The sequence below is a fragment of the Cryptomeria japonica genome, chromosome 4 (genome assembly GCF_030272615.1).
Source record: "Cryptomeria japonica chromosome 4, Sugi_1.0, whole genome shotgun sequence".
NCBI classification, from domain to species: Eukaryota; Viridiplantae; Streptophyta; class Pinopsida; order Cupressales; family Cupressaceae; genus Cryptomeria; species Cryptomeria japonica.
Genome location: NC_081408.1, coordinates 779,621,481 through 779,635,096, shown reverse-complemented (window position 1 = coordinate 779,635,096; position 13,616 = coordinate 779,621,481). Strand labels below are relative to the sequence as shown.

General features: G+C 40.3%; 2 protein-coding genes across 8 annotated transcripts in view; one reads left to right on the top strand and one right to left on the bottom strand.

Annotated features, from left to right (window-relative positions):
* Positions 1-13,616, bottom strand: part of LOC131031980 (CHD3-type chromatin-remodeling factor PICKLE) — a 276,430-nt gene that overhangs the window by 130,930 nt on the left and 131,884 nt on the right. The window lies entirely within an intron of this gene.
* Positions 1,676-4,205, top strand: LOC131031981 (uncharacterized). The gene is made up of 5 exons (XM_059220171.1): positions 1,676-2,150; positions 2,270-2,502; positions 2,603-3,248; positions 3,362-3,769; positions 3,869-4,205. Exons 1-3 carry the CDS (start codon positions 1,735-1,737, stop codon positions 2,776-2,778), a joined length of 825 nt encoding a protein of 274 aa, XP_059076154.1. The 5' UTR covers positions 1,676-1,734; the 3' UTR covers positions 2,779-3,248; positions 3,362-3,769; positions 3,869-4,205.

Sequence of the window (13,616 nt, the reverse complement as noted above, 5' to 3'; positions counted from 1 at the left end):
TTATTTTAGCCATCTTAATTAACCTTTGAGACGACAGAATCCAGCAATATCTCCTTTGCATGCACTTCCTCTTGAATCAATAAATGAGGCACAAAGGGTAACAAGCTTGGTCCAACTCATGAGTTCTTGGATTGATGAATCTTACAAGGTAGCCATTGGATTTGTAACAAGAATGATGAAGACAGTCCATCGAGCTATCCAGGTCCTTGAGATCATCCATAATCTAATGATAATTGTGGATGCATTCACTCACACTAGAGACGTTATCATCCCGATCTTGCAAGTGATAAGAAGGACACCGAGACAGATTCTAGCAAAAGAGAAGATAATGGATGGAGAAGCCCATAGCCTTTTGTAGTGGTCAACTTTGCTCCAGATGAAGGAAGTTCTTTTCAAAGATATCAATACCAGATGCAGTCGAGTCCAAGACACCATCCATCCTATTCAAGACAAGGTGTTTGATGTATTGTGTACAATTCTTGACAGAAGGATAGAGATCGAGATAGATGTGGATGTCCAAGAGTTGGAAGGCAGGATCAAGAGCATTTTCTGCATTTTCTGCAAGGAAGAGAACATTGTCACAGAAAGGTAGCGAGATCAGATGAATGCTACTATGTTCCTGATTGAGAAGACAAAAGAACTTGAGCCTAGATGGGAGGCGACCCTTCTCACAGCTTTTGATCAAGTCCTTCACTTGGAAGAACGAATGAAGAATCTTCCTGAGATTCCCATTGCTAAGATTGAGAACATTACGTCCAGATCAGAGAAACGAATATCGCCTGGACTCGGCGAGTCCGAGTGCGAGTCACCCTCGCCGAGTCCTGGGGACTCGGACTCGGACTCTACCGAGTCCAGGAGCCAGACTCGCCAGACTCGCCGAGTTTGGCAAGTTTGGCCCAAACTCGCCAAACTCGGCGAGTCCCGTGCCTGGGACTCGGCCGGCGGCGAAGTCAATGAAAAGTTAAAAAAAAAACAATTTTAAATGGTTTTTTTGACTTGTTTTTTTTGTGTTATTTTTGTTTTATACCTAAAAGTGACTTTCATTTCATTCATTTGCAAAAATAGGAGGAGTAAAGTGAGATAAAAAGAATAACAAGGGTGCATTGAAGAAAAACCAGCAAGGAAGATTTCTTCAATTTCTTCAATTTTCTTCAAGAGTTCTAAGAGGTAACATTGTTTTTTTGAGATTTTTTTGTTTCTTATATGCAAAAATTCATTTTTCTATTCTTTTTTTTTTGAAAGTTTTACATTTTATTCCAAAATCTTTTCTATGTTACTATGTAGGCCCAGGGTTTGTAATTTTATTTTTTTTAAAGTAGGGTTTGACAAACCCTACAATTTTAAAAAAAAAAAATTGCAAACCCTACTTTAGCTTTTTTGAAAAAAATGTTCAATGAGAATGAAATTATGAATGCACAACACAGAATGAATGTCTTAATTTATTTTTGCATTTGTAATGTTTTATTGCAGCAACCTTCACATTCTTATTTGCCTCAAGTTTCACAAAACAATCATACAATGTCCTCTTCTAGACCTCCCATTAGAAAGGACCCTGCTTGGAAATATCATGAGGATTTTCCAGGGCAAAGAAAAGGGCAAACAAAGTGTATATTTTGCAAAACAATATTCCATGGAGGCATATATAGATTGAAATACCATATTGCTAGTGTGCGTGGGCATGATGCCGACCCATGCACAAAAGCAGTCACTGAGGCCGTACGTGATTGCTATGTAATGGTTGAAGAAATTGAAAGGAAAAGGAAAGAAAAAGAGGATCTCACAGTCATTGGGAGACATGCACCTTTAGGAACAAGGACACAATTAGGTTGTGTTGGAGGGCCTTCTTCCTTACCTTCATATCGTCCCACTCATTTTGCTACTACTCATGCTTCTGGTTCTGCTTCTATAAGTGCCAGTGCCAGTGCCTCTGCCCCTTCTCATGTTCCTAGCACTGGCAGTGGTAGTGGGAGTGTTAGCATTGGACCTAGGATTCGTAAATCTAGGTTGGATACCTTTTTTGCACCTCGCACTACTCCTGGGTCCCAACAGTCACTTGAGAGCATGGGTTGGAACAAGGAGGTCCATGATGCTACTAAAATGGCAGTTGGCAGATTTTGGATCTATGGCAGTATTCCATTCTTCACAGCCAGGTAAATGTTTTATGTTTGATTGTTTTAATTTTTATAATTTGATTGTTCGTATTAATTTTTGTTGTATATAGTTCATTATACATAGTACATACTTATCTCATTAAAATTATTTGTGACAGGTCACCTTATTGGCAAGAAATGGTTGATGCCCTTACCATTTGTGGGGCGGGGTTCAAAGCCCCTTCTGAGTTTGATTTGAGGGGACCCATTTTGACTGAATTGGTGAATGATGTGAAGAAAGAATTGGGTGATCAACGCCAAATATGGAGCACTAAAGGTTGCACCATCATGACTGATGGTTGGACAGACAGGAGAAATAGAACTCTCCTTAATTTTCTTGTTTCTTCCGCAGGTGATTGATTAATTTTAGTTTCATTTAGGCATTAATTTTTTATTTTTCATTTAATGATTTATTGAATGATCATTGATCTTGCTTTATTTTTTTATTTCAGGGGGCACCGTTTTCATCAAGTCTATTGATGCCTCCGCCCATTGCAAGAATGCCAACTACCTATGTGAGCAGATAGAGGAGGTGATTAATGAGGTGGGTAAAGAGAACATGGTACAGGTGGTGACTGACAATGCACCAAATTATGTTGCTGCAAGTAAACTTTTGATTACAAACTAATTTTGTTTGCAAATTAATTTCTATTTTGTAACCTCATTAATTACAATGCAACAAATTATGTTGTTGCAGGCAGACTATTGATGGAGAGGCGCCCATCTATAGTTTGGACTCCATGTGCCGCCCATTGCATTGACCTCATGTTAGAGGATATTGGAAAACTTCCATGGGTCAAGACATGTGTAGAAAAGGCAAGAAATGTGTGCAAATTTGTATATAATCATTCATGGGTGTTGGCTCTTATGAGACAATACACAGAGCATAAGGAGTTAGCTCGTCCAGGAATCACAAGATTTGCCACAAACTTCATCACATTGCAGTCCATGCTTCGTTGTAAGATGGCCTTGAGACGTATGATTGTTGGTGAGGAGTGGTCTTCCTCATCCTATGCTGCCACCCCAGCAGGGAAAGATATGGCAGACTGCATTTTTGATGAGCGAGGCTTTTGGAGCCCTTGTGATGAGATAGTGAAGGTAATTTTTTTATAAATTCTACAATTTTTATTTAACTTTTTGTTTTATAACTTATTCATCATATTCTCTTATTTGCTCATGTTTTAAATTACACAATATTTTCAATTTTACAGTTTGTTAAGCCCTTGGTGGTTTTGTTGCGAGTTGCGGATGGAGAAAAGCCCGCAATGGGCTACATATATGAGGGCATGGATAGGGCGAAAGAGGGCATCAAATCTATCTATGCAGGAGATGAGAGCAAGTATGGTCCCATTTGGCAGATCATTGATAAGAGATGGCATCATCAGCTTCATAGGCCCATCCATGCAGCAACCTATTATTTGAATCCGGCATTCCATTTAGCCCTACTTTCAGGGCTGATGCGGAGGTCCTTGATGGGCTATACTCAGTCATGGAGAAGATGGCACCTGTTGGTTGTACTCAGACAGATCTTATGCGAGAGCTACAGTTGTTCTCAAATGCACAAGGGGAGACCTTTTCTCGTCCTATCGCCAAAGAAAGTAGGACAACTATGATGCCAGGTAAAAATAAATTGTAAGGCTTAATTTTAGTTTTATTGTATATTGTTAAATGAGTTTATGAGAGACTGATTTTATTTATTTTTCTCATTTCAAACTCAGATAATTGGTGGAGCTTTTTTGGCCCAACGACACCAAATCTTCAGAAGTTGGCCATTCGCATCTTGAGCCAACCATGCAGTGCATCTGGTTGTGAGCGCAATTGGAGTATGTTTGAGCACATACACTCCAAGAGGCGCAATAGATTATCTGTGGAGAAGATGAATGATCTTATCTTTGTTCACTACAACCTCCGCCTGAGAATGAGAAAGAATGCATTAGCTGACATCTCTCCTATCATTCTAGATGAGGTTGATCCTGAGGCAGAGTGGGCCATTGAGACAGATCCTGTGGCTATCTTTAGTGATGATGACACTGATTGGATCGACCAGGTAGATATAGAGGCTGAGGCTGTGTTGTGACCATTTCACACATCGCCCCATAGCAAATGGGGACCCCCTCTTTTTGCTTGTCTTTCGCTCGTTTTTGCTTTCGTTTTTAGGGTTTTGTTAGTTAGTTGATTGTCTGGATTTAGGGCCAAGCCTTAGGGTTTTAAATTTTGTCTTTTCAAGCCAAAATCCAGTCCTTTTTGAGAGCTTTTGAGCTTCCTTTTCTAGAATGCAAATTTTGAATGCAATGATTTCGCCAAAATGGTCTAATTTTCAATTGGAATGTTCATGCAGAGCTTAAATTTGTCTAAGTGTTGGCCGTCAATGTAAATTTTTGTCCGATTGAATATTTTGACCAAATTTTGACTTTTTTGAATTTTGATCCTGGGCATTGGAATTGACTTGTTTTCACCTCGTGAAGTGTTAAAATGTGAAAAATCTTGTTATTTTGGCCTGTAGGAGCAAAATCGCTCCTGTCCCTCAGTGAAGGACGGGAGCTCATTTTCAAATATCTCATCATCCCTGCAGAGTCTAGGCAAATTTCAAGTTGGACGTGATGGAGAACGGCGAGATCTTTCCATTGAATATAAATTGAAGATTTTCATGAGCACAGAAATGCCTCCAGGAGGAAAATCGCTCCTGTCCCTCAGTGAAGGACCGGAGCTACAATTCAAATTTCGCCATGTCCTTGCAAGATTTCGAAAACTTAATGATTTGAGGACGTCCAAGGGAAGATGCTTTGCCAAATGAATATAATTTGAGATGCAAAAACGAAGGAGAATGACCTATATTGACCAAATCGCTCCTGTCCCTCTCCAAGGGACCAGGGCGAGGTACCTTGTAGCTCTCGTCCCTCTCCCAGGGACCAGAGCGATTTCCTTCATTATGCAAAATCCAGACAAAGGTCAAGGCAAGTTTACGTTCAAAAACAAGGGAAAACATGAGATGAACGCATTGAATATAAATTGAAGATTTTTGGGACGTCCATACCAGTGTTAAATGCCTAGTTCGCTCCTGTCCCTCAGGAAGGGACCAGAGCGATTTTTGATATAATTGCTTTTCTTGCAAGGTTACAGAGAATGTCAAGGCATGAACGAATAGAGTGAAGAAGGACGAGTCCGTTGAATATAAACTTGGAACCTGGCAAAGTGAAATGAAGACCACAAGAGCAAGTTCGCTCCTGTCCCTCTCCAAGGGACCAGGGCGATACAATGGTGATGATACTTCCTACGCAAGTTCAAGGTCGTTCCTCCAAAGTTCAAGGTCGACACAAGTCAAGACAAGGTGGCGAGGGACGTTTCAAGGCATTTTCAATCAAACACAAGCATCAAGGTCGTCACGTTGGAAGGATTTGCGCTCTAAGACCCCAGATCGCTCCTGTCCCTCAGGAAGGGACCAGAGCGATATTTCCATTAAGGCATCGATTTCAAAAGACAAGCAAGTGTTAAGCTACCAAGGGGATCGAATGGACGTCATTATACGCATTGAAGATAATTGCAAGTTGATAAAAACAAGAACAAGCTCACAATGTTGAACTTCGCTCCTGTCCCTCAGTCAGGGACCAGAGCGATATTGAGTGTATTGATCAATTCATGCAAAATTACGTTGAGTCAAAGTTTTTTTCAAGGTCACACGAGGTTCAAGACATCTTTTTAAAGTGACATGCAAGACTTTTGAACGTCCAAACATTATCAATCGAGCTAAGGAGTCCATATCGCTCCTATCCTTTGGACAAGGACCAAAGCGATTTCATCAAAAACACTCATACTCCTTCAAAGTCAAGGCAAGGCGAGGATGGACGAGGTAAAGGACGTTATTTCGAAGGCAATAAACGATGAACCATGGTCAAATGTTACCAACTTGAGCTCAAAACGGAGAAAAGACATGGATCGCTCCTGTCCCTCTCCAAGGGACAAGGGCGATGTTAGGCAAAACACATGATATTCTTTGAAAATCACATTAAGACAAGGACGCACAAGGTTTTAAATGGCATTTGGAAGATGATACAAGGAAAGGATCGTATCAAAATGGAGAATTTCAAGCAAAAACCTTAGGATCGCTCCTGTCCCTCTCCAAGGGACAAGGGCGATGATCCTTATAGCATCAAAGGTACCTTGCAAAAGCAAGTGGGACGTGCGCGGAATGGACTAGCAATGATGTTATTCGCCTAGCAATGGAAGTTCGAAGATCAAAGATGCAAGATGAACGTGGAAACATGGAGATCGCTCCTGTCCCTCTCCAAGGGACAAGGGCGATGATACATCTAAAGACACTCATGCGCACATGCAAGGCAATCTAATTCGAAGAACCCAACCAGATGATCGATTTAGAACGTGGAAATGAAGGAGTTGAACGTGAAAAATGCAAAATCATGACAAAAATGGTGAATCGCTCCTGTCCCTCTCCAAGGGACCAGGGCGATGAGGTACGTCCACTTCTTTTTCAAATTTTTGGCGCCAAATAAACCTTTTTTAAATTCATTTTAATGCCAAAATTCGATAAGATTTAAGTCCTATTTAATTGGCATTTAATATGGCGTTTTGCATTAATTAATTATTTTGCCTTGATTTAAAAAATCGAAATTTATTAATTAAAATAAAAGGCATTTAATTAATTAATGAATTAAATAATTAAAAGTCGAATAAAGAACGCTCATGCATGTAAGTCGGCCTTGTTATTTTATTTAAAAATCGTTTGAAATTACTTTATTTTATCAAGTCGGCCTTGAGGGTGAATTGTGATGTGAGCGCTATATAAAGGGGGGTAAAAACTATCATTTCTACATCATTATTTTACCTTTCTACATGCGAATTGAGGAAGACGAAAGAAAGTGCTGAGTGTGTTCAAAGGTGGTGCGATTTCAAACCAAAGGTGGCGCTAGTATCATCTTGGGTGGAGTGCGAATTGCGTTGAAGACCAAAGGTGGTGCGAGTTTCATTCATCCAAAGGTGGCGCTTAGTTATCAAAAAGGTGGTGCGAATTTGAAGACCACACCAAAGGCGAACTTGGAGATCCATCTAAGACCACACCAAAGGCGAATTTGGAGATCATTTAAGACCACGTCTAAGGCAATACTTGAGGATCACGTTCTCTCCAGAGGTGGCGAAGTCGATTTTGAGGAAATCATATTGAAGATTATCTTATACCTCAAATTTTGCCTAGGCGAATTTTGTTTTTTGCATTCTAGAGTTAGCTCTCTATCGAGGTATGGCGATTTAATTGTTATTGCTTTATTCATTCATCGTCATATTTCAAATTTTGAAATTTTGAATTTTGAATCTCTTGGCTCAATCGTTGTATTTTAGGAAATGATAACTCTAGAGACTTATCATGAAGTTTCCTAAAATTTTATCTCTCTTATTTACGTTATTTATTGCAAAATCTATTTCTTATAATGAAATGTTGTGTAGGTATGGCGACCCCAAAGGCGGGAGCATCCACCAGCCGCTCGGCTCTCATGAAAGAAGATCAGAAGACCGAAGAAGTGGAGACCAAGATCATGTCTAAGTGGAGCAACATTGGAGATACAAACTTGGGGAACTTTAGCACGAAGAAGTTCCGGGAGGTCCCTTACATCGGCAAGCCATCACCTGTCGCCCGGAAAATAATAGAAAGTGGCATCATTAAGGCGGCCGGTTTTCCTCCAGCTATTCAGTGCCACGAGTTGATGATCGAGTGTGCCCGTCACTACAATCCACAGTCCAGGACAATTGTGTCCAATGAGGGAAACACTTTGGCGTACCTTTCAGAGGAAGCCATAAGTGAAGCCTTCCATCTTCCAGAGCACAGGGACATGATATACAAAAGCATTGAAGGAGCCAGATCAGTGTACGATGATGATCCAGATGCTTGCCTAAGCATAATCAACAAGAACTGGCTACTCAAGAGTCGTCCCCGTCTGAGCAAAGTACCGAACACACCACACAGGATTGATTTCCAAGACGAGTACAGAGATTTGATTACCATGCTCAACAGAGTTACAGGAGCACCTCATGCCTTCTATTTTGAGAAATGGATGTTTTACTTCATCCAGGTGATTGTTCAAGGAAAGGGTACGATACATTGGGCTAGGATAATTAGCCATTGCTTAGACGTACAGTTGAGAAGACTCAGGGCTACTAAGTCCTTCCACATGAGTTCATACGTCATCTATGCCTTAATCAGGAGCGTTGAGTACGCAGGACTACCTCACAGAGGAGTGATTGGAAGAGGACCCGGCGAGGTCAGAGTTTGTGAATCCTATACCTACTTGCATCATCCACCAAGGAAGAACTACAAGTTAGTCAATGATACTTTCACGATGAACATCACAAGGACGTTGCAAGGAGGGATTCACAACAGATTATCTCAGGATGCCCAGGAGTTCATCAAGAGGTACGGTGCTTGGTTCATTCAGTTTCCCAAGTTCACCTACATTAGAGTGTATGAATGTCCTTTACCTCCATACATGTTGCCGAGGTACCCGACAGACAGAATTGTGTTACTTGAAGTAACAAGGCAGTTGGCAGCCTATATGAAGGCATTCAGACACAGACATCAGAATGGAGTTCAGGTACCTATTATTTTGGGTAATTCAGTTGAGGTATGTCCTAATGTCTTAGCCATGGATGACGCAGAGAAGGAGTTAGCCTTGTATCCTTTTTCATCCTTTGCTTGGAGGAATAGTTTTGATCCACATGGACATTTAGAGGAGACGGTCGGTAGAAGATTTAGACATGAGTACCAAATTGAAGATTTTATGATGAATCTCCTAGATGATCTCGAAGTGAAACGAAAGATACATTCTAGATTGCCTTTGGATTTCATCAGGAAATGTAAGATTTACAGAGTGGCCGACCAAGCTCAGGACAACGGCAGGCACATCCAATCTTCATATGATAGAGAAAGTAAAACAATTAGTTTGAATTGGAATGAGCCCGAGGCCGTGGATTTAGATGATTTGATGGCACCAGTCTTGTCTTGTACTCGCAGATGGGTAGACGTTCAGCATCAGAAGTTAAGAGAACAGGCCATAGCTATGTCTTTTACTTTGGAAGAAAAACCAGCTGAAGGTGGAGCCAGTGTTAGTGAAGGCAATCCTAATCCTAGGAATTCAGGTGAAGGTAACCTTCGATGTGCCAGTGAGGGCAATCTCCATTCGAGAGGTTCGAAGAGAAAGGAAAGATCAGAAAAGAAAGAGTCTTCCAAGAAAAAGCAAGGTGCCAACAAAGATCAAACACCAGGTACTTCTTCCAGACCAGAAGATAGAACAGTTCGAGTGGAAGAGTCCATGGAATCGATGGTACAGAATGACAGACAGGAGGAAGGACAGGCACAGCATGTTTCATCTGATGGATCTCTCCAAGACTCTGATTTAGAAGAGGATAACGAAGTAACATCTCCTCCCAGACAAGAAGAAATAATACATAAAGAAATTCAAGTTCAAGAGACAAGATCGAATATCCCAGATTGGTTGAAGGAAAGATTAACCAAGGTGATCGTAATTGAGGACGAGGACAGTGCAATTGATTTAGAGAGCCTTGTGGGACGTTCACATATGACAACAGAGAAGAAGAAGGCTACAAAGATGTCCAAGATGATTCGAGATGAGACTGGATCTAGAAAACTGCAGATAGCTACACCAGCAGCAGACAAATATGAGGGTGAGATCCTAGCAGAGGACTATCATATACAGACTATTGAGTTAGGACCATCCACAGCAGAGCAGACTTTAGATGATGCCACCGACACATTTGAGGCATTGAAGGACAAGCTTAGAGAAGAAGTAGAAAAGAATAGAAAGCTTGAGAGAGAGGTCGGTGCATGGAGGACATATTTCAGTCACATCAATGAACCTTTGGGACGTCAGGATCCAGTTAGATCACCATTGCAGGCATTGCCCCTTCAATCGATCAATGAAGCAGAAAGATTCAGGAACCTGGTCCAGCGTACATGTAGTTGGATGGATAGGTCTCACACGGTGGCCATTGAGTTTGTTACAAGGATGTCGAAGATCACCCATCAGGCTATCCAAGTTCTTGAGATTATTCACAGATTGATGGCAACAGTAGCTGCGTTTGCCCATACCAAGGACGTTGTCATCCCTGTCTTGAAAGTTATAAGACACACATCCAGGAGAATTTTAGCGCAGGAGAGGATCTTAGAAGGTGATTCTCACAGTTTGTTTCAGTGGTCAACCTTACTCCATATAAAGAGTGTTCTCTTCGAGGACATCAGTGTTAGATGTGGTCAAGTTGAGGAGGTGATCAATCGGATCCAGGACAGAGTATTTGAGGTACTTCGTACCATTCTTGGCAGAAGGATCGAGGTCGAGACAGATGTGGATATCCAGGAATTTGAGGATAGAATCAAGATCATCTTTCGCAAGGACGCAGATGTTACAGATGAGCAGTATGATCAGATGTATGCTACCATGCTCCTGATTGATAGAACAAAGGAACTTGAACCTACTTGGGACGCAGTTCTTCTAGATGCATTTGATCAAGTCATCCACTTAGAAGAGAGTATCAAGAATCTTCCCGAGATTCCAATCACAGAAATCGAAGGAATCGTGACAAAATTCATTGCATATGCTAAGAAAGAGAATTGGAAAGGGAATAAGATTCTAGATGAAAGGTTGTTACAGATGACATGACATCTTATTTCTCATTGGTTGATACCTCCTAGATTTTTGTGCCAAATTTAATATTTGGCTATGTATTTAATATTGTTCAGTAAAAAGGAGGTCATTTGTAACAAACCCTAATTAGGGTTTAGGTGTCATGATCTTGTCCATTGATTTATTTTCAATCTGGACCTTTCATTGTAACTGGGGATGCTATTTATACCCCCATTTTCCATTTCATTTGATAATAGTGAATAGTGTAAGAGATAATAGTTGATGTAATAGAGAGATTAGAATTAGAAGCAATTTTATTTTGTAGCAAGATTGAGTCTTGAAGAGAGAAATTCAAGCAATTGTTGTATATGATGACTTGGAAATCAATAAAATATTGAAGTTATGGTGTTTTGTTGCAAATTTCTTAAGTTATCTTCATGGTTGTTGGATGTACTTGAATCACGCTCAATCAAAGTAGTTTGTTAATTTGAAAGGCTAAGTGTGAGATTTGATATTTGGTGGGATTCGCAATCCAAACCACTAGCTTCTTGCTGATTGTAGGAACGCCTTGCGTGGTCGACTGGAAAACACTTTGCGTCCTTAACCTTCAAGCATTTTTGTATTTAGGATATGTACCTTCATAGTAGTGTCCTTGGTCTTTGATGCATTGAACACCATTATTACCTTAGAAGATCGCACTAATTTCAATTGAGTTGTTATCTTATGGCAAAATTGAAGTTGGTTGAGTCTTGCCAAATCTCATTCATGCTAAGTCGTTCATAGGGTTAGGCTAGATTAGACTTCCTTAAACCCTATCCTTTTGCTATTTTTGAAAGTTCCTTTTTAGTTTAGTAAAATCTTCGAGCCTTTGGAATCCGTAAGACGCCTTGGAGGAAACAGCAAATCACATCATACCATTGAAAAGCTTGTCCACACATGGAGACCCCACTAAAAGAACCTTGGAGTCCATCTAACTGATCCTTTTTGCAGATCTTCAGCAGTTAGAGACTATTTTCTCAAGAGAGGATAAGATGCCTGTCGGTATTTTATTCTGTGTATGATTGTGTAGAAAATACACGTCAACAGGCTGTAGCCATGGCAGAGGAGGAGCAGAGAGAGGAGATTCAGAGGCAGATGGTGATAGTGACACAGATGGTGACAGTGACACAGATGTTCCTGATGTTGGTGAGCATGGCGTGGTGTCACGAGGAGCGGCTATGGCTGCCCAATCATCTATGACCTACCTTAGACGCCTTCGTAGGGGGCCAGGGCCTTCATCGGAGCCGACGTCGGGGCCGGAGGTTGCAAACTCCTCTGCGCCATAGGCTTGTAGATGTATTTACCTTTGTTATTTGTATGGAACATTTGATGATGATCATATGATGACATGGATTTTTTATTCCATGAGTTTTGTAATATTGTATACATTTGACAATATTTATATATCTATGTTTGTTATTTCCTTCAGCTACAATTTGCGTTTATGCTTATGTGATAGATCATAGATGTATACTTGTGTATGTATTATGTAATGAAATGAGCCAAGTTTGATGATGTTATTGTGTCTTATTCAATAAAGGGTGCATGAAACAAGTTTTAAATCTTAAAAAATCTCTAAATTTTTTGAGTTTTTCACTTTCCCGAGTCCAGCCGAGTCTGGAGCCGAGTCTGACGCCGAGTCCCGAGTTCGAGTCCGATTTGGCCTTGCCGAGTCCGAGCCGAGTCCGAGTCCCATTTCTTTGGTCCAGACTCATTGAATATGCTAGAAAGGAGCATAGGAAAGGGAACAAAGTTCTAGATGAAAAGTTGTTGTAAAACGACGTGACAACTTAATTCCTATTGGGCTATGTCTCCTCGTTATTTGTGCCAATTCCTATTGGCTATGGATTGATAATGTTTATCTAAATGGGGACTTTTTTGTAACAAACCCTAATTAGGGTTTAGGTGTCAAAATTTCAGCCATTGATCTTCTTTTGATCCAGGCCGTTCATTCTATTTGAGAGTTCTATATAAGCCCTCACTCATTTCATTTCAGAGAGTTAGAGAGTTAGAGAGAAAGATTTAGAAGTTATAAGTTTAATATTGTCAACAACAGAAAAATAAGTAGTGAAGAGAGAAAGTTGAACAATTGTTGTTTTATTTGGCTATGAGATCAATGAAATATTGAAGTTATGGTGTTTCATTGCAATTCTTGTGGCTATTTTCATGGTTGTTTATCTTCTTGAATCACTTTTAGTAGAGATAGCATTTAAGTTTTAAGTTTGAAGGACGAATGTTGTGCTTGATCTTTGATAAGACTCATATTCCAAACCACTAGCTCCTTACTGATTGTAAGTAAGCCCTGTGTAGTCAACTGGAGGCATTGATATGTATCTTACTGATAGTATCTATCCCCTTAGTGATTTGAAAATAATTGAATCCCTTTAGAAGATCTCACCAATTCCAGTGGAGTTGTAACCTCTTGGCAATACTGAAATTGGTAGAGTTCTATCAAGACCAATCATCACTGAGTCATTCTTAGGATTAATTTAGTCTCACCTCCTTAAAACCTTTATCTTTTGATCTTTTTTGAAACATCAGCTAGCATTAGGAGAATCCTGTTTCCTCATTTGAAAAGTAGTTGCACGAACAAGCTTTCCCTAAAAGTAAATAAGGCCCCTTGAAAAACAGTAAACACAACGACCACTGGTGCTTATCCACAAGTAGAGAACCTACATAACAAAACCTTGAAGTTCTTCCGATTGATCCTTCTGTGATATCTTCATCATTCGAGGACTTTACTCAAGAGAGGATAAGATACCTCTGGGTATTTTATTCTGTGTTT

Coding starts and splice junctions, on each gene's coding strand:
- LOC131031981 (XM_059220171.1), top strand. CDS start 1,735: ATGGTTGAAGAAATTGAAAGGAAAAGGAAAGAAAAAGAGGATCTCACA. Junction 2,151..2,269: donor ATTCCATTCTTCACAGCCAG/GTAAATGTTTTA, acceptor TATTTGTGACAG/GTCACCTTATTGGCAAGAAA. Junction 2,503..2,602: donor TTTTCTTGTTTCTTCCGCAG/GTGATTGATTAA, acceptor TTTTTATTTCAG/GGGGCACCGTTTTCATCAAG.